At 54.1% G+C, this 19,620-nt stretch overlaps 2 protein-coding genes across 2 annotated transcripts; both read left to right on the top strand.

Annotated features, from left to right (window-relative positions):
* Positions 1-276: 276 nt before the first annotated feature.
* Positions 277-3,947, top strand: LOC101403831 (intestinal-type alkaline phosphatase-like). The gene is given in 12 exon segments (XM_004427786.3): positions 277-361; positions 443-559; positions 680-795; positions 947-1,121; positions 1,200-1,372; positions 1,621-1,755; positions 1,852-1,924; positions 2,060-2,194; positions 2,283-2,425; positions 2,427-2,475; positions 2,697-2,810; positions 2,912-3,947. Coding segments are annotated over 12 exon segments (1,647 nt in total). The 5' UTR covers positions 277-291; the 3' UTR covers positions 3,259-3,947.
* Positions 3,948-12,192: 8,245 nt separating this feature from the next.
* LOC101404091 (intestinal-type alkaline phosphatase) lies at positions 12,193-16,720 on the top strand. Its single transcript, XM_087424685.1, is given in 11 exon segments — positions 12,193-12,326; positions 12,408-12,524; positions 12,645-12,760; positions 12,912-13,086; positions 13,165-13,337; positions 13,586-13,720; positions 13,817-13,889; positions 14,025-14,167; positions 14,248-14,437; positions 14,659-14,775; positions 14,877-16,720. Coding segments are annotated over 11 exon segments (1,608 nt in total). The 5' UTR covers positions 12,193-12,256; the 3' UTR covers positions 15,176-16,720.
* Positions 16,721-19,620: the final 2,900 nt, after the last annotated feature.

The following is a 19,620-nucleotide window of genomic DNA, read 5'->3' as shown; positions in this document are numbered from 1 at the left end:
GACAGCTGGGGACTATCCTGTGAGGGATGGACCTGACTTTTTCAGTACCCCTGCCCCTAAGCTCGCTCAGCCACACCCTGCCACTTCCCTTCTGCCAGCATAGCTTCAAGTCACAAGGCGGGGTGGGGTCAGGGTGCTGTGTGGGGCACTGGGAGGGACATGGAGCCTTTTACAGCTAGGGACAAAGTCCTCCCCTGATTTAAGCCCAGGTAACTTGTAGCGCAGTTGGTACCCTGGTGTCCCAGGGTCTCTGGAATCCCAGCCTCACCATCTTCCTGCCATCCCAAAGGCATGCAGGGAGCCTGGGTACTGTTGCTGCTGCTGGGCCTGAGGCTACAGCTCTCCCTTGGTGTCATCCCAGGTAATTAAGGACCTGTCAGCCTCCCTGTAAACACAGGTGCTCCCCCAAGGCTGACCCAGCCTCCGCTCTCTCTTTGGTCAGTTGAGGAGGAGGACCCAGACTTCTGGAACCGCCAGGCAGCCCAGGCCCTGGACACTGCTAAGAAGGTGCTGCCCATCCAAACGGCTGCCAAGAACCTCATTATCTTCTTGGGAGACGGTGAGTGTGCAAGGTCTGTCCCTCCGGCCCCCTGGAACCCCCACAACCCCAGTACCCAAGGCTGCTGGTGGACACAGGTCAGCCTTGGGGACTCAGGCCTGACATGAGGTGCTCCTTCAGGGATGGGAGTGCCCACGGTGACAGCCACTCGGATTCTAAAGGCTCAGATGGATGGCAAGCTGGGACCTGAGACGCCCCTGGCCATGGACAACTTCCCCTACCTGGCTCTGTCGAAGGTAAGGGCTGGGCGGCCTCAGGGTGCTCCACACCAGAAGGGTGGGGTAGGCTAGGGAGCCTGGCAGGAGGGAAGGCCCCAGGAGGGTTGGGGCCAGAGTTGCGATGTAGGTGTCTACCCCAGACTGCAGCTGAGGACGTCTCTGTCCCCAGACATACAACGTGGACAGGCAGGTGCCCGACAGCGCAGGCACGGCCACAGCCTACCTGTGTGGGGTCAAGACCAACTATCAGACCATCGGTGTGAGTGCAGCCGCCCGCTACAACCAGTGCAACACGACCCGTGGCAATGAGGTCACCTCCGTGATGAACCGGGCCAAGAAAGCAGGTGGGCTTGGGGCCAGCTTATGGGGCAGGGGCCAGCTCAGAGACCTCAGGGGCCCACCCTGACCTCTGCCACCCGCAGGGAAGTCAGTGGGGGTGGTGACCACCACCAGGGTGCAGCACGCCTCGCCCGCCGGCACGTACGCGCACACGGTGAACCGCAGCTGGTACTCAGACGCCAACATGCCTGCCGAGGCGCTGGAGGAGGGCTGCCAGGACATCGCCAAGCAGCTCATCTCCAACATGGACATTGATGTGCGACACGAAGGGCAAGGGGGAGGGGCTGGGCAGAGGGGGTGGGCCTGCACTGGACACAGTCCCTGGCAACCCACAGCCTGAGCCCTGGGCCTGGCGGGGACTCCACGGACTTGTGGGGGGTGTAGAGGGTATAGCCAAGGACAGACCATTCCCACAGACCTGGTGGGGGCACTGGGGGCTGTCTGAGGAGGGGGCCAAGGGGCAGCCAGGCCCCTAGCCCACCTGCCCTAATCCTCTGGCCCCAGGTGATTCTGGGTGGAGGCCGCATGTACATGTTTCCCAAGGGGACCCCAGACCCTGAGTACCCGGATGATGGCAGCCAGAACGGAACCAGGGTGGACGAGAAGAACCTGGTGCAGGAGTGGCTGGACAAGCACCAGGTGACGGGGCTCGTGGGTGTGGGCGTACAGCGGGGACAAGGGCAGGGGCTGCAGGTCGTAGGGCCATGGGCTGAGGTCTGCTTCTGCCCCTCCCAGGGTGCCCAGTACGTGTGGAACCGCACGGCGCTCCTTCAGGCGTCCCAGGACCCCTCTGTAACACACCTCATGGGTAACGACCCCACCCACCCCACCACCCTGCCCTGGCCACCCGGGGCCTCAGATGGCCCAGCACGTGCAGAGACGTGGCTGCCACTGAGCCTCCCCACTGTCCAGCTACCCGTCACCGGAAGCCCCTTTCCCACAGGCCTCTTCGAGCCAGCAGACATGAAATATGAGGCCCAACGAGACCTCGGCCTGGACCCGTCCCTGACGGAGATGACGGAGGCGGCCCTGAGCGTGCTGAACAGGAACCCCAGTGGCTTCTACCTCTTCGTGGAGGGTGAGTGAGTGGCAGCCCCTCGCTGAGCAGGGAGGAGGGGGTCAGGGCAGGTGGGGCATCACCCACCTCCCACGTGGCCTTCCTGCAGGGGGCCGCATCGACCACGGTCACCATGAGGGCAGAGCTTACCTGGCGCTGACTGAGGCCGTCATGTTCGATGACGCCATTGAGAAAGCCAGCCAGCTCACGAGCGAGACGGACACACTGACCCTTGTCACCGCTGACCACTCGTGACGTCTTCTCCTTTGGTGGCTACACCCTGCGTGGGAGCCCCATTTTAGGTGGGTCCAGGGAGAGTGACAGTTGCTGTTTCCTAAATTATATGGCAGAAATGGTTCTGAGCCTCAGTTTCCTCATCTGTCAAATGGGGTAATCACAGCAACCGCCTTGTAGGGTTCTTGAGAGGCTTAAGCCAGTGAACAGGCAAGAAGTACCGGGCTTAGCACACAGGGGGCGCTGCATAAGCTGTGGTGAGTGCCATCACAGGTCCCCTGTCCCGCAGGGCTGGCCCCCAGCAAGGCCTCCGACGGCAAGGCCTACACCTCCATCCTTTATGGCAATGGCCCAGGCTTCGCTCAGCGGGACTCCCGGCCGGATGTCAACGAGAGCGAGAGCAGTGAGTGCGGCGGGGCTGCGGTCTGGGTGGACCACTGTGGGGAACTCGCGGGAGGGGGGAGGCGCCGGCCCCGCCCGCCCTAAGCCCCACTCTCCGTCCAGTGAGCGCCACGTACAGGCAGCAGGCAGCTGTGCCCCTGTCGTCGGAGACCCACGGCGGCGAGGACGTGGCGGTGTTCGCGCGCGGCCCGCAGGCGCACCTGGTGCACGGCGTGCAGGAGCAGACCTTCGTGGCGCACGTCATGGCCTTTGCCGCCTGCCTCGAGCCCTACACGGCCTGTGACCTGTCGCCCCCTGCCACCTCCACTGATGACCCAGACTCCAACGCCACCGACGCCCCTCACGCTAACCCCACGGCCGCCGCGCACCCCGGGCCGGCCTCTGGCCCTCTGTCTTTGCCAGGGCTGGCCGGGGCGCTGCTTCTGCTGCTGGTGTCTGCCACTCACTGACCGCGCACCCTCCTCAGTGCCCGGGGCCCCATCGCTGGGATTCTTGCTCCCCCAGCCCAGGTCCCATACCAGCCGCCACCCTTGGGACCCTATGCGAAGACATCCTGGCATTAAATGAGCCTGAGCCCCAGGGCCCCTCCTTGGAATCTGACTGTAGGGCGCCCTGGAGGCTGAGGAGGTGGCTTTTCTTCAAAACACATGGTCCTCCCAGGTGCTCTCAACTCCCTGCTCGCAACCTCAGTGGCCCCAGATTTTGTGCTGTGCCCATCCTGCAGTCTTCGCCCCACAGACTGCACTGCCCCAGGACCTGGCAGGCACCATCCCAAACGGCTCCCATGGGGCCACCACCCACCCAGAACCCCTGCTGTGCTTTCCTTGGCTTCCGTCTTCACAGCACTTGGACCTGAGGGCACCGTGGGGGCACAGCTCCCTGTTCCTCTGCAGCCGGCCCTGTGGGCACATTGCTGGCCCAGGAGGCTGCTGGGACCAGGAGGGCCAGGGTGGATGTCCAGGAGGGGGAATTTTCCCCTTAACCTTCTTCAGTTCTTGCAGCTGAAATTATGATGAAATTAACGCAAACCAGATGAACAGGAGGAAAAACAATTTGTATGCACAGGAGAGTGACAAAAAGTAGGCAACTTTTATATCTTTTTACACGAAAGAATAAATGTAAGGATTTGACAAAGAAATTTGGTTTTGGGTTCTCAGTTACTAAGGAATTTAAGCAGAGTTGCCTTTGGAATAAGCAATTAGCAAAAAAAGGAACAAGGTGAGTTTACACAGACTTCCCAGCCCTGAATTCCCTGAGGCTGGTGATAAGGGTGTCTGTCTCCCTCAGGCTCCAGGGGCAGGGAGGAGATTCATTCCCTGCATTCATTCCAAATGATCCATATGCCACTGAGGCATATTTGGGGGCAGCCAGCCCTGGGCCCCAACAGGGCTTTGACACAAGCCCTCGGCCGCCCCTCCTAGAGGCCCAGCAGTACCACTAAAAAGAGGGCAGCGTGGCATAGAAAGGAGAGGAGACTTGTGCCCAGTCACTCAGCTACTGAGGTGATCACCGCCCCCCCCTCCCCCCCATGCCCATTCCAGGCTGGTGATCCAAGGAGCATCTGGAGAAGCTGTGTGGACAGGCAGGCAGCCCCAGAGCAGCCCTTGCCCGCTCCCTGAGGGTTTGACAATGCAGAAAGAACAGCCACGCAAGGGCCCTGAGGCAGCGATCAGTAAGTGCTGTTCCAGTCCAGTAGCTGGATCAGAGGTGGAGAGGGTACAGGAGGTAAACCTGAGGGATAAGGAGGGATGGGAGTAGATGGGGGAGGAGCTTGGACTTTTCCAGAGTGTAGAATGTGATGAGAAGGCTTTGAGCAGGGGCCTGACATGACCTGACTCTTGGAAAATATCACTCTGGCTACTGTGGGGAGAAGAGTCTATTCTGTTGTGATGGAGAGAGGGGCCACAGGTGAGAGCTGGGAAACCAGGGGGGAGGTGCAGAGGCCACACATTTCTGACCTCCATCCAGAAACATTCTGGAACACCCACTCCAACATAGCTACACTTATTGAGGATCTCACCCACCACAAAGGGAACATTTAAAACAATTCTAGGAGGGTGAAATCAGCCATATTTTTCAAATTACAAAGGTGCAAAAAAGTACTTTGCTTTCACTAGAAATATTAATATGATTGAGTATGGTTTCTTATTTACTAAAATCTTGATTTAACACTGTAAAACATCAATTTGAAGGCCTAGCTCTCAGGGCTTTTATTTACCTTCTAGATTTTAGTGGCTTCACAAAACTATGAGAGCTAATGGAAGAAGGGCATCATTAGTTGGGCTTGAAAAACCATCACCCTCATTAACTCTGATAAATAAATGGCAAGCAATAGGATATATTGGAGCATATGAGGAAGCCATTTGGTGTAAAACTAATTCAGCCTGAGTTTGTTTTTCCAAAAAGGGCCTGTGGCCTCCAAACATTCATTGTAGATCTGCTTTAAGCAATTAACATGTCCCAAATAGAAGAACAAATGCCCCTAAGATAAGGATAACTGTTTCTCCCTAGGCTAGGATTTGATTGCTGTGCTCATCCTGTGACCACCCAACTCGAGACAACAGACCTGGCACCAGCCAGGCCCATTGATACAGCAGACCTGCTCCCCTCTGTGTCGATCAATAGCTGTGCTGACAGGGCAATCTGACAGGGCGATCTTGTGACTATCATCATTGTGACATTGCAATCATATGTGATACATGCTCTTTGACGGTATATAACCACTCTGTACCCCCCACTTCTTTTGTGCCCTTCCTTCCTTGGGGAAGGAAGGCCTCGGGCTATATGGTCCTCAAAAGTTAGCTCACAATAAACTCACCCCAATTTTGATTTATAGATTGGTTATGGATTATTTGCATCGACAACTCCATCTACCAATTATGCAAAGGCTTTTGTTAAAATCCAGCTACCACATTTCTGTCTTCTCTGTTGTCACTTAGTTGCTCTTACAAACCAATGGGAAGGTGCCGCTTGTTTACGTTTCATAAATGGGTTCAAACCCCAAGGAAATGCTACATTTTAAACTCTACAGGTTTTAAAAACAGATTATTCTGGAATTAGTGGTGATGGTTACACAACTTTGAATGTTCTAAGACACTGAATTGTACACTTTGAAAGGGTAAATTTTAATTTAAATGTATGTAAATTATATCTAAATTTTAAAAAACAGACAGTTTTGCTTCCAAGTTTTTTGTGTGTGAGGAAGATCAGCCCTGAGCTAACATCTGTCACCAATCCTCCTCTCTTTGCTAAGGAAGATTGGTCTTGGGCTAACATCCATGCCCATCTTCCTCTACTGTATATGGGGTGCTGCCACAGCATGGCTTGACAAGTGGTGCATCGGTGCATGCCCGGGATCTGAACCTGTGAACCCCAGGCCGCTGAAGCAGAGTGTGTGCACTTAACCACTGTGCCACTGGGCCGGCCCCCCCAGCTTTTTGAAATGTGTAGGTATGAATGGGCTGGCCCCGTGGCTTAGCAGTTAAGTGCACACTCTCCGCTACTGGTGGCCCGGGTTCGGATCCCGGGCACGCACCGACGCACCACTTCTCCAGCCATGCTGAGGCCGCATCCCGCATACAGCAACTAGAAGGATGTGCAACTATGACATACAACTATCCACTGGGACTTTGGGGAAAAAAAAAAAAGGAGGAGGATTGGCAATAGATGTTAGCTCAGAGCCGGTCTTCCTCAGCAAAAAGAGGAGGATTAGCGTGGATGTTAGCTCAGAGCTGATCTTCCTCACTAAATAAATAAATAAATAAATGTGTAGGTATGAAGCGTTTTATGGGTCAGACAGTGTTGGCCATAAAATCACGCGTCCATGGAAACATTTTCAAACATCTGTTTTAACATCTTACTTTGAAGGGGCTGTCGGGGGAGAGGGAGAATCCCCCTCCGCCCTTTCCCTTAAGGTTCTTATGGCTGGCCAAATAATTAAAAGGCAGGTTAGGGGCCGGCCAGGTGGCGCAAGCGGTTAAGTGCACGCACTGTGCTGTGGCGGCCCGGGGTTCACCGGTTTGGATCCTGGGTGCTCACCAACACACCACTTGGCAGGCCATGCTGTGGCAGCGTCCCATATAAAAAAGTAGAGGAAGATGGGCATGGATGTTAGCCCAGGGCCAGTCTTCCTCAGCAAAAAAGAGGAGGGTTGGCATCAGATGTTAGCTCAGGGCTGGTCTCCCTCACACACACACACAAAAAATAAAATAAAGTAAACTCTCTAAAATTTAAAAAAAAAAAAAAAAAGGCAGGTTAGCAGGAGAAAATAAGACCAAGTTTAATAGCATGTATACATGGGAGAAACCAGGGAAACTGAGTTTCTCAACAAAATGGCAGAGATTCTCATCTTAAATACTATCTTCAGCTAAAGACAAAGGAGGATGTTGGGGTTGGGGGGTTTGGGATTTCAGAGGGGAAGAAGACAATTCACATGAAGAGGGAAATGTAAATGTTTGTCAGACAATTCTTTTTTTTGTTGTTGTTGTTTTTTTCTTTTGAGGAAGATCAGCCCTGAGCTAACATCCATGCCAATCCTCCTCTTTTTGCTGAGGAAGACCAGCCCTGAGCTAACATCTATTGCCAAGCCTCCTCCTTTTTTTCCCTTTTTCTCCTTAAGGCCCCAGTAGATAGTTGTATGTCATAGTTGCACATCCTTCTAGTTGCTGTATGTGAGACGCTGCCTCAGCATGGCTGGACAAGTGGTGTGTCGGTGCGCGCCCAGGATCCGAACCTGGGCCGCCAGTAGCGGGGCGTATGCACTTAACTGCTAAGCCACGGGGCCAGCCCCTGTCAGACAATTCTTTATAGGGCCACCTATAGAGAATGTGGCCGGAGAGACAGAAATCACAGTAAACAAGAGTAGGTTGATTTAAGTCCTCTCCTTCTATCCTGATAAGAGTTTCTACAGATAAGGCCATCCCCCACTTCCCAGTACACAGAGGGAGATACATTTACAAATGTACATATTTGGTAAATAGAACTTTGTTAAGAATGGGCTTAGCGAGGACCCTGGCAGTCTGTCCATACCCAGAGTTAAATTCCTTTAGGCAGTTAGTGGGGGGGGGGGGGGGACAAATGTCCATCAGAGAAAATAATCATGGTAAGGAGATATATTTCAGGGTGGCCAATTTTTGATCTCCCACAGGGCTGATGCATGAAAAAGCATTTATTTTTTCAAGCTTTTTATTGGGAACTGATGAATGACTACTCTTGTCACCTTAAGAACTGTCAGCACCTTGGTCTTTAAGAAGGAGGGAGTGTTAGAAAGAAAGAGAGGGAAGGAGGACTCAGGACAGCCCTGAAATGCTTCCCATAAAGACGACTCCTTCTGTGTGGTCTGGAGAGTTTTCATGGCCCCACCCAATCTTGTTACTAAACATCATAAAGCATCTACTCTGCTAGGACAATCTTGGTTTTATAAGGTTGACACCACCTATGGCTCCTACAGTATTTTATGTGCCCTCGAGTCTTCTCTTTCTTTCCTGCAATGGTTTGACTGTGGATGAGCCAATGAGTGAGTTTTGCCTCCCACACTGGGCAATTTGCTCTAACACTTCCTTCCAGTCTTCGGCAGGGTTTTCTCTACATCTTCCAACAGTATTTGCTGACAAAGTAATGCCTCTCGATGTGTCGACAGATCATTCTGTTCATTGTTTCTGCCATTTTTACTGCAGCAGAAAGAACAAGTGTCTGCCTGGTGGTAGGTGTGTTTCTCTTATGCAATCATACAAGAAACTCTAAGAGCTTTCCAAATATTTATGGTTGCTTACGGAAATATCAAAAGGTACTGGGTTGAACAGCATATAACTTAAGCCTTGCTGGGAAAAAATTGTAGGGGTTTGTCTTCATGTTCTGAAAGCTTAGTTTTGAAATGCCTTGCTCCCCGTGAGGATTTCCTGCTGTTATTGACTGATATCTCAAGGCCCACGGCACCCAGGACAGGCTTCACCAGTAACCTTGGGGGTGGGGGTTTAGTTTATTTTTTTATATTTGAGGCTAATGTCTTGACAGATCTGTCCCATGGGTGATGATGAGCATTACCAGGAGGGAGTTAGTGTCAGAGCTGCCACTTCTGTGGTTCTTCACCTGGGTGTGGAGTATTGGTATTATTTGCTGTTTCTGTACAGGATCTTTTGTAAGCACCGATCGTTTTGGAGGATTACTTTATTTAAAATTAGATCCTATAATCCATAAATCCCCTTAGCCAGACACACTAAACTCTAACACATCACAATCCACGGAAAGGGAGAGAATGGGGGCAGGGAGGATGTGCCAACCTCTTGCCTGGGGCACCACATTCTCCTCCCCTAGGTGGGGTGGGTGCCTGGCTGATAGGGTGAAGGCACCAGCATGGAGCTCCATTTTAAATATGAACAGCGCTGATTGCTGCCTTAGGGTGCCCCCTGCCTAGGAACGTAGCAAGGCTGCAAAGGAGAAAAAGCATAGGAGAGCCCAGCTCTCTACACAGTAGCACTCAGAAGGCCCAAGTCCCTGGAACCAAACGCCCTGAGATCCAGATGGGGACCAGGCGTCCCTGGGCCCTGACGAGACTCTCAGCCATAACAACTGCCTGTGACCCTGCGTGGGTTACTCCCAGCAGAGCTCACACAGGGGCCTGGAGGACACCACAGGTCCAGTCCCAGCCAGACCCGGAGCCCCCTGCTCATGGAGCCCCCTTGAGCCCCTGTCCCTGCACCAAGCCCAGCATGCTCAGGTGGCTGACACAGGCAGCATCATGATGGGTGAAAGCAGGCAGCTGCCTTGCAGCCCCCTGGGACGACGCGATGCCACACGTGCCCTTGTCCCGACTTTGGGGCTGATGTTACCATTTGATGCCATCAGCCCCCCTGGTTCCAGAAACAGGTGTCCCCACCTGGTCAGCCTCTGCGTGACAGGCCTTTGCCCCTTCCATGAAGCGTCTCCAAATACCTGCCTCCCGGTGGGTGGAACCTCCAGAAGCCTGCGGGGAGCTGGGCAGTGTTGTAAATTGCACCCCCTGATCTAAGGGGGCCCAGGGCCTGCTTACTCCAGCTGATCAGAGCTTCAGGGTGTGCTCCCAGTGCACACAGGCTGCAGCCCGGCAACGAGCAGCCCGAGTTCCCCTTGATGTGTCACCTTGCCACTGAGGATGCCCAGTCTGTGCCAATGCGCTTGGCTCGGGGCCCAGGTACCAGTCTCCTGTCTCCTGAGCTGCCCCTCAGGGAGGAAACAGCTGCCCCCTGTCCCAAACCATGAGGCCAGAGTCTGCTTTCAACAGGGAGGCGTCCAGGCCCTGGTGTCCTGTTCTGGCCCTTTCGTTGCTCACCAGATATGCAGCCAGCATGGCACCCCGCCCCGCCATCCTGGCCCAAGCTCCTAGGTGAGAGGAAACAGCCTTCCTTTGCTCACCAGATTTGCAAGTTTCTTCTTATCAGCCAGTATGGCATGTTCCTCTCTATCCCAGGTTCAAGAGAGAAAAGCAGTTTCTCCGAAAGGCAGCTCTGATTCCATTTTTAAAAAGCTCCACTATGGTGGATTCTGAGACAATTAAAAAGAAGGACTGGGTATTTACTGGACTGAAGACTGATTTTGGAGTAAGAAACCTTTGTCCTACAACCTGGTAAAAAGAATAAATTAATTAATTAAGGGAATGCCGGGTTATTAGTCTCCCTGACCTTTAGCCAAGTATTTCCCTTGCACAGCAAGACAATGCAGCCAGTAGAGAGCGCTACGGGGGCATTTGACAGAGGCCAGGAAGGATTCCTGGAGGGAATATGTTTTCCATAGAGGGAGGAGGACCCAGGAACGCTCCTTCTGAGGAGATGGCATGGTGGGGAGTGAGGGAGATGCTGGTGGCCGGTGCAGTCGCCCTGGTTTGGGAGACCAAGCCCTTGACTCAGGTGGTGAGGAGGCTTGAGCACAGAAGGGGCTACCATGGTCCACTGGGGTGGACAGAGCAGGGAGCAAGGCTTCTTTTCTTTGAAAAAAATTTTAAATTGTGGTCAAAAGCGCAAGATAAAATTGACCATCTTAACGATTTTTAAGTGTACAGTTCACTGTAGTAGTGCTAAGTATATTCGCATTAGTGCACAACAGATCTCCAAAGCTTTTTCACCTGGTAAAACAAAACTCTATACCCACCCGAGGACAACTCCCCATCACCCTCCTCCCAGGACCTGGGAACGGCCATTCTACTTTCTATTTCTATGCATTTGACTACTTTACATACCTCATATAATAGAATCAGTTTTGGGGACTGGCTTATTTCACTCAGCATCATGTCCTCAAGGCTCATCCATGTTGTGGCATGTGTCACAATTTCCTTCCTTTTTAAGGCTGAATAATATTCCATTGTACAGATATACCTCACTTTGTTTATCCATTTGTCTGTTGATGGACACTTGAATTGCTCCCAACATTTGACTATTGTGAATAATGCTGCTATGGATGTAGGTGTGCAAATATCACTTTGAGACCCTGCTTCATTTCTTTTGGGTATATATCCAGAAATGCTATGGCTGGATTGGAGGAATGCTTCTGAACCCAATCTGGGGCTACTGAAACCTCTCAGCTCCTTATCAGGAGACATACTGGGGATTGTGTGTGGCCTGTGAGGAGAACAGACTCACCCCTGGGTTCCATCTGCCTGTCCAAGGGAGCAGAGGTCAACCTCATGTGCAAGGTACTGGGCCCCACCCCTACCAGCCCCTGCAGGCGGGCATATCCCCCTACACACACACACACACACACACACACACACACAGGCACACGCAAGGCTGGCCCAACCCAGGCCTGTGTAATTAGAGACACAGACAAGGCCCTCACTCTGTTGTCACTACGAGCCCCACCCATTTCCACAGCACAAGAACCCTGGGCCAGGCTCCTGGGCACCCACTCCAGCCCAGCGCCCGGCCCACCTGCCCAGGCCAAGCCTTGTGAGAAGCCATGTGGCTTCAAACCTAGGCCCCTGGCCCAGGCCATGTGCTTCGCACCCCACGTCCCTCAGCACCCAGAACCGAGCCTGGCCACTACTGGCTCTCAGGAAATACTGAACAACCAGGTGAGGAGTGAGGGGTCTCCCACAACTGCAAGAGCAGAGGGTTGGGAGTGGCCTCCATCAGGACACTCCAAATGCTCCTCACCCAAGGGCATGTGCCCCCTAATCCCCACCCTCCCCTAGGGAGACAGCTGAGGACTATCCTTGAGGGACAGACCAGACTTTTTCAGGACTCCTAGCCTGAGACTCCCTCAGCCACACCCTGCCACTTCCCCTCTGCCAGCATAGCTTAAAGTCACAAGGCGGGGTGGGGTCAGGGTGGTTGCCTGAGGCACTGGGAGGGACATGGAGCCTTTTACAGCCAGGGACAACTCCTCCCTGATTTAAGCCAGCCTGTACGGCTGCTGGTCCCCCGGTGTCACAGAGCCTCTGGGGTCCCAGACTCGCCATCCTCCTGCCATCCCACAGGCATGCAGGGAGCCTGGGTACTATTACTGCTGCTGGGCCTGAGGCTACGGCTCTCCCTTGGTGTCATCCCAGGTAATCAGGGACCTGTCTGCCTCCTCGTAAACACAAGTGCTCCCCCAAGGCTGACCCAGCCTCCGCTCTCTCTTTGGTCAGTTGAGGAGGAGGACCCAGACTTCTGGAACCGCCAGGCAGCCCAGGCCCTGGACACTGCTAAGAAGGTGCAGCCCATCCAAACGGCTGCCAAGAACCTCATTATCTTCTTGGGAGACGGTGAGTGTGCAAGGACTGTCCCCCCGGCCCCCTGGAACCCCTACAACCCTGGTACCCAAGGCTGCTGGTGGACACAGGTCAGCCTTGGGGACTCAGGCCTGACATGAGGTGCTCCTTCAGGGATGGGAGTGCCCACGGTGACAGCCACTCGGATTCTAAAGGCTCAGATGGATGGCAAGCTGGGACCTGAGACGCCCCTGGCCATGGACAACTTCCCCTACCTGGCTCTGTCGAAGGTAAGGGCTGGGCGGCCTCAGGGTGCTCCACACCAGAAGGATGGGGTGGGCTAGGGAGCCTGGCAGGAGGGAAGGCCCCAGGAGGGTTGGGGCCAGAGTTACGATGTAGGTGTCTGCCCCAGACTGCAGCTGAGGACATCTCTGTCCCCAGACATACAACGTGGACAGGCAGGTGCCCGACAGCGCAGGCACGGCCACAGCCTACCTGTGTGGGGTCAAGACCAACTATCAGACCATCGGTGTGAGTGCAGCCGCCCGCTACAACCAGTGCAACACGACCCGTGGCAATGAGGTCACCTCCGTGATGAACCGGGCCAAGAAAGCAGGTGGGCTTGGGGCCAGCTTATGGGGCAGGGGCCAGCTCAGAGACCTCAGGGGCCCACCCTGACCTCTGCCACCCGCAGGGAAGTCAGTGGGGGTGGTGACCACCACCAGGGTGCAGCACGCCTCGCCCGCCGGCACGTACGCGCACACGGTGAACCGCAACTGGTACTCGGATGCCGACATGCCTGCCGAGGCGCTGGAGGAGGGCTGCCAGGACATCGCCACGCAGCTCATCTCCAACATGGACATTGATGTGCGACACGAAGGGCAAGGGGGAGGGGCTGGGCAGAGGGGGTGGGCCCGCACTGGACACAGTCCCTGGCAACCCACAGCCTGAGCCCTGGGCCTGGCGGGGACTCCACGGACTTGTGGGGGGTGTAGAGGGTATAGCCAAGGACAGACCATTCCCACAGACCTGGTGGGGGCACTGGGGGCTGTCTGAGGAGGGGGCCAAGGGGCAGCCAGGCCCCTAGCCCACCTGCCCTAATCCTCTGGCCCCAGGTGATTCTGGGTGGAGGCCGCATGTACATGTTTCCCAAGGGGACCCCAGACCCTGAGTACCCGGATGATGGCAGCCAGAACGGAACCAGGGTGGACGAGAAGAACCTGGTGCAGGAGTGGCTGGACAAGCACCAGGTGACGGGGCTCGTGGGTGTGGGCGTACAGCGGGGACAAGGGCAGGGGCTGCAGGTCGTAGGGCCATGGGCTGAGGTCTGCTTCTGCCCCTCCCAGGGTGCCCAGTACGTGTGGAACCGCACGGCGCTCCTTCAGGCGTCCCAGGACCCCTCTGTAACACACCTCATGGGTAACGACCCCACCCACCCCACCACCCTGCCCTGGCCACCCGGGGCCTCAGATGGCCCAGCACGTGCAGAGACGTGGCTGCCACTGAGCCTCCCCACTGTCCAGCTACCCGTCACCGGAAGCCCCTTTCCCACAGGCCTCTTCGAGCCAGCAGACATGAAATATGAGGCCCAACGAGACCTCGGCCTGGACCCGTCCCTGACGGAGATGACGGAGGCGGCCCTGAGCGTGCTGAGCAGGAACCCCAGTGGCTTCTACCTCTTCGTGGAGGGTGAGTGAGTGGCAGCCCCTCGCTGAGCAGGGAGGAGGGGGTCAGGGCAGGTGGGGCATCACCCACCTCCCACGTGGCCTTCCTGCAGGGGGCCGACGACCACGGTCACCATGAGGGCAGAGCTTACCTGGCGCTGACTGAGGCCGTCATGTTCGATGACGCCATTGAGAAAGCCAGCCAGCTCACGAGCGAGACGGACACACTGACCCTTGTCACCGCTGACCACTCGCACGTCTTCTCCTTTGGTGGCTACACCCTGCGTGGGAGCCCCATTTTAGGTGGGTCCAGGGAGAGTGACAGTTGCTGTTTCCTAAATTATATGGCAGAAATGGTTCTGAGCCTCAGTTTCCTCATCTGTCAAATGGGGTAATCACAGCAACCGCCTTGTAGGGTTCTTGAGAGGCTTAAGCCAGTGAACAGGCAAGAAGTACCGGGCTTAGCACACAGGGGGCGCTGCATAAGCTGTGGTGAGTGCCATCACAGGTCCCCTGTCCCGCAGGGCTGGCCCCCAGCAAGGCCTCCGACGGCAAGGCCTACACCTCCATCCTTTATGGCAATGGCCCAGGCTTCGCGCTCAGCGGGGACTCCCGGCCGGATGTCAACGAGAGCGAGAGCAGTGAGTGCGGCGGGGCTGCGGTCTGGGTGGACCACTGTGGGGAACTCGCGGGAGGGGGGAGGCGCCGGCCCCGCCCGCCCTAAGCCCCACTCTCCGTCCAGTGAGCGCCACGTACAGGCAGCAGGCAGCTGTGCCCCTGTCGTCGGAGACCCACGGCGGCGAGGACGTGGCGGTGTTCGCGCGCGGCCCGCAGGCGCACCTGGTGCACGGCGTGCAGGAGCAGACCTTCGTGGCGCACGTCATGGCCTTCGCCGCCTGCCTCGAGCCCTACACGGCCTGCGACCTGTCGCCCCCTGCCATCGCCACCGACGCCGGGCTCCCTGGGCCCGCCGCTGGCCCGCCGTCGCTGCCGCTGCTGACCGGGGCGCTGCTTCTGCTGCTGCTGGCTGCCACGCTCTGACCGCGCACCCACCCCGGGGCCCGGGACCCCATCGCCGCGTCTCCTGCTTCACCAGCCCGGGGTCCCATCTCAGCTGCCATCCCCGGAGCATCCACCCTGGGACCGCAGGTGAAAATGTGGCATTCAATGGGCCTCAGCCCGTGGCTCCTCCTCGGAGCCTGACTAAACGGCGCCCTGGAGGCTGAGGCGGCGGGTTTCTGCGACAACCATGGTCCTCAGGGCAGCTGCTCTCCAACTTCGGCGGCGGGAGATTTTGTGCCGCGCCACCAACCCGCACCCCAGGAAAAAAGGGGCCTCGGACTCCCCAGTCTCCACCCTGCAGTGGGCACTACCCCAGGACCAGGCGGGCACCATCACAGAGGCGGCTCCCATGGGGCCACCACCCACCCAGAACCCCTGCTGTGCTTTCCTTGGCTTCCGTCTTCACAGCACTTGGACCTGAGGGCACCGTGGGGGCACAGCTCCCTGTTCCTCTGCAGCCGGCCCTGTGGGCACATTGCTGGCCCAGGAGGCTGCTGGGACCAGGAGGGCCAGGGTGGATGTCCAGGAGGGGGAATTTTCCCCTTAACCTTCTTCAGTTCTTGCAGCTGAAATTATGATGAAATTAACGCAAAACAGATGAACAGGAGGAAAAACAATTTGTCTGCACAGGAGAGTGACCAAAAAGTAGGCAAATTTTATATCTTTTTACACGAAAGAATAAATGTGAGGGTTTGACAAAGAAATTTGGTTTTGGGCTCTCAATTAGTAAGGAATTTAAGCAGAGTTGCCTTTGGAGTAAGCAATTAGCAAAAAAAAGGAACAAGGTGAGTTTACACAGACTTCCCAGCCCTGAATTCCCTGAGGCTGGTGATAAGGGTGTCTGTCTCCCTCAGGCTCCAGGGGCAGGGAGGAGATTCATTCCCTGCATTCAAGGGAAAAGGAGGGTCAGACGGTCCTTGCACCAGCTGCTTTTCAAGACTTTCATTCCAAATGATCCATATGCCACTGAGGCATATTTGGGGGCAGCCAGCCCTGGGCCCCAACAGGGCTTTGACACAAGCCCTCGGCCGCCCCTCCTAGAGGCCCAGCAGTACCACTAAAAAGAGGGCAGCGTGGCATAGAAAGGAGAGGAGACTTGTGCCCAGTCACTCAGCTACTGAGGTGATCACCGCCCCCCTTCCCCCCCATGCCCATTCCAGGCTGGAGATCCAAGGAGCATCTGGAGAAGCTGTGTGGACAGGCAGGCAACCCCAGAGCAGCCCTTGCCCGCTCCCTGAGGGTTTGACAATGCAGAAGGAACAGCCACGCAAGGGCCCTGAGGCAGCGATCAGTAAGTGCTGTTCCAGTCCAGTAGCTGGATCAGAGGTGGAGAGGGTACAGGAGGTAAACCTGAGGGATAAGGAGGGATGGGAGTAGATGGGGGAGGAGCTTGGACTTTTCCAGAGTGTAGAATGTGATGAGAAGGCTTTGAGCAGGGGCCTGACATGACCTGACTCTTGGAAAATATCACTCTGGCCACTGTGGGGAGAAGAGTCTATTCTGGGTTTTTTTTTTTTTTTTTTTTGGTGAGGAAGATTGACCCTCAGCTAACTTCCGTTGCCAATCTTCCTCTTTTTACTGAGGAAGATTAGCGCAGAGCTAACATCTGTGCCCATCTTCCTCTACTTTGCATATGGGATGCCGCCACAGCATGGCTTGATGAGTGGTGCGTAGGTCTGCGCCCAGGATCTGAAACTGTGAACCCTGGGCTCTAGAAGCGGAGCCCATGAACTTAACCACTATGCCACCGGCCGGCCCCTATTCTGTTTTGTTTTGATGGAGGGAGGGGGCTGAGGTGGGAGCTGGGAAACCAGGGGGGAGGTGCAGACGCCACACATTTCTGACCTCCATCCGGAAACATTCTGCAGCACCCACTCCAGGATAGCTACACTTATTGAGGATCTCACCCACCCCAAAGGGAACATTTAAAAGAACTCTAGGAAGGTGAAATCAACCACATTTTTCAATAAATTTTTTATAAGATTACAAATTTACTTGTATACATACAAAGCTGCAAAAAAGTACTTGCTCTCACTAGAAATATTAATATGATTGAGTTTGCTTTCTTAATCACTAAAATCTTGATTTAACCCAAAAAATTGACTTAACACCAATCTGAAGGCCTGGCTCTCAGGGATTTTATTTCAATTCTGGATTTTAGTGGCCATCACAAAACTATGGGAGCTGATGGAAGAAGGGCATCATTAGCTGGTGGATAAACCATCATCCTCGTTATTAACTCCGTCCACCAATTACGCAAAGGCTTTTGTATAATCCAGCTGCTACACTTCTGTCTTCCTTGTTGTCAGTTAGTTGCTCTTACAAACCAATGGGAAGGTGCCGCTTGTTTACGTTTCGTAAATGGGTTCAAAACCCAAGGAAATGCTACGTTTTAAACTCTACAGGTTTTAAAAACAGATGATTCTGGAATTAGTGGTGAAGGTTGCACAACTTTAAATATTCTAAAAGACACTGAATTGTACACTTTGAAAGGGTAAATTTTATGGTATGTAAATTATGTCTAAATTTTAAAAACCAGAGAGTTTTGCTTCCAAGTGTTTTCCTCCCCAAGGCCCCAGTACATAATTGTGTGTCCTAGTTATAAGTTGTTCTAGGTCTTCTATGTGAGCCGCCGCCACAGCATGGCCACTGACAGCCGGGCGGTGTGGTTCTGTGCCTGGGAAGCAAACCCTGGCCACTGAAGCCATGAGCGCCAAACTTTAACCACTAGGCCTTCAGGGCTGGCTCCCAAGTTTTTTAAATGTGTAGGTATGAGAGGTTTTATAGGTCAAACACATTGTTGGCTACAAAATCACGTGTTCATGGAAACATTTTCAAACATCTGTTTTAACATCTTTCCTTTGAAGGGGCTGATGCATGAAAAGGCATTTATTGTTTCAAGCTTTTTATTGGGAGCCAATGAATGACCGCTCTTGTCACCTTAAGAACTGTCAGCACCTTGGTCTTTAAGGAGGGGAAGTCAGGAAGAAAGAGAGGGAAGGAGGACTCAGGACAGCCCTGAAATGCTTCCCATAAAGACGACTCCTTCTGTGTGGTCTGGAGAGTTTTCATGGCCCCACCCAATCTTGTTACTAAACATCATAAAGCATCTACTCTGCTAGGACAATCTTGGTTTTATAAGGTTGACACCACCTATGGCTCCTACAGTATTTTATGTGCCCTCGAGTCTTCTCTTTCTTTCCTGCAATGGTTTGACTGTGGATGAGCCAATGAGTGAGTTTTGCCTCCCACACTGGGCAATTTGCTCTAACACTTCCTTCCAGTCTTCGGCAGGGTTTTCTCTACATCTTCCAACAGTATTTGCTGACAAAGAAATGCCTCTCAATGTGTCGACAGATCATTCTGTTCATTGTTTCTGCATTTTTACTGCAGCAGAAAGAACAAGTGTTTGCCTGGTGGTAGGTGTGTTTCTCTTATGCAATCATGCAGAAACTCTAAGAGCTTTCCAAATATTTATTGTTGCTTAGGGAAATATCAAAAGGTACTGGGTTGAACAGCACATAACTTAAGCATTGCTGGCAAAAACTTGCAGGGGTTTGTCTTCATGTTCTGAAAGCTTAGTTTTGAAATGCCTTGCTCCCCGTGAGGCATTGACTGATTATTGCTGTTATTGACTGATCCTTGCTGTTATTGACTGATATCTCAAGGCCCACAGCACCCAGGACAGGCTTCACCAGCAACCATGGGGTGGGGGTTTATTTTTTTATATTTGAGGCTAATGTCTTGACAGGTCTGTCCCATGGTTGATGACGAGCATTACCAAGAGGGAGTTAGTGTCAGAGCTGCCACTTCTGTGGTTCTTCACCTGGGTGTGGATTATTGGTATTATTTGCAGTTTCTTTACAGGAATCTTTCATAAGCACTTGATTGTTTTGGAGGATTACTTTGTTTAAAACTAGACCATATAATGTGTAGATCTACTTAGCCAGACACACTAAACTCTAACACATCACAGTCCACTGCAAGTGAGCAAACAGGGACACTCCTGGGCTCCTAGGGGAGAGGAAATAGCCCCATTCAGACCTCTCCACCCAGATCACTGTCAGCAGTCAGTTTGGTCCTGCAGGAAGGTGGGAGCGTTTTTTTATTAGTATTTTTGCAAATGATAGACAAGGAGAGATGCGTTTTAAAAGCACCATGTGACAGTGGCTTAGGGATCTGAGCTGCCTAGCACACAATGAATCAGCCTGAGCTGCTGCCAGAGGCTCCTGGATCCTGGGCAGCAGCTGAGGTCGGGGGAGCCAGGCGCCACCTCATCCCCTCCGACCTGATGAGCTCATGCTGGACACCGGCCAGGCTCGCAGGGGTCGCTCAAAGGGACCCGGATCCCAGGGATGGACGGTGTGCCCCTGCAGGCCTCTGGGCACTTCCAACCCTGCGGGAGGGGCAGAGAGCGGGGGAGG

The sequence above is a fragment of the Ceratotherium simum genome, chromosome 37, assembly GCF_057802395.1.
Source record: "Ceratotherium simum simum isolate JZ-2026a chromosome 37, ASM5780239v1, whole genome shotgun sequence".
Lineage (NCBI taxonomy): Eukaryota > Metazoa > Chordata > Mammalia > Perissodactyla > Rhinocerotidae > Ceratotherium > Ceratotherium simum.
The sequence above is the reverse complement of the archived record's forward strand: the minus strand, read 5'-3'. Positions and strand labels throughout refer to the sequence as shown.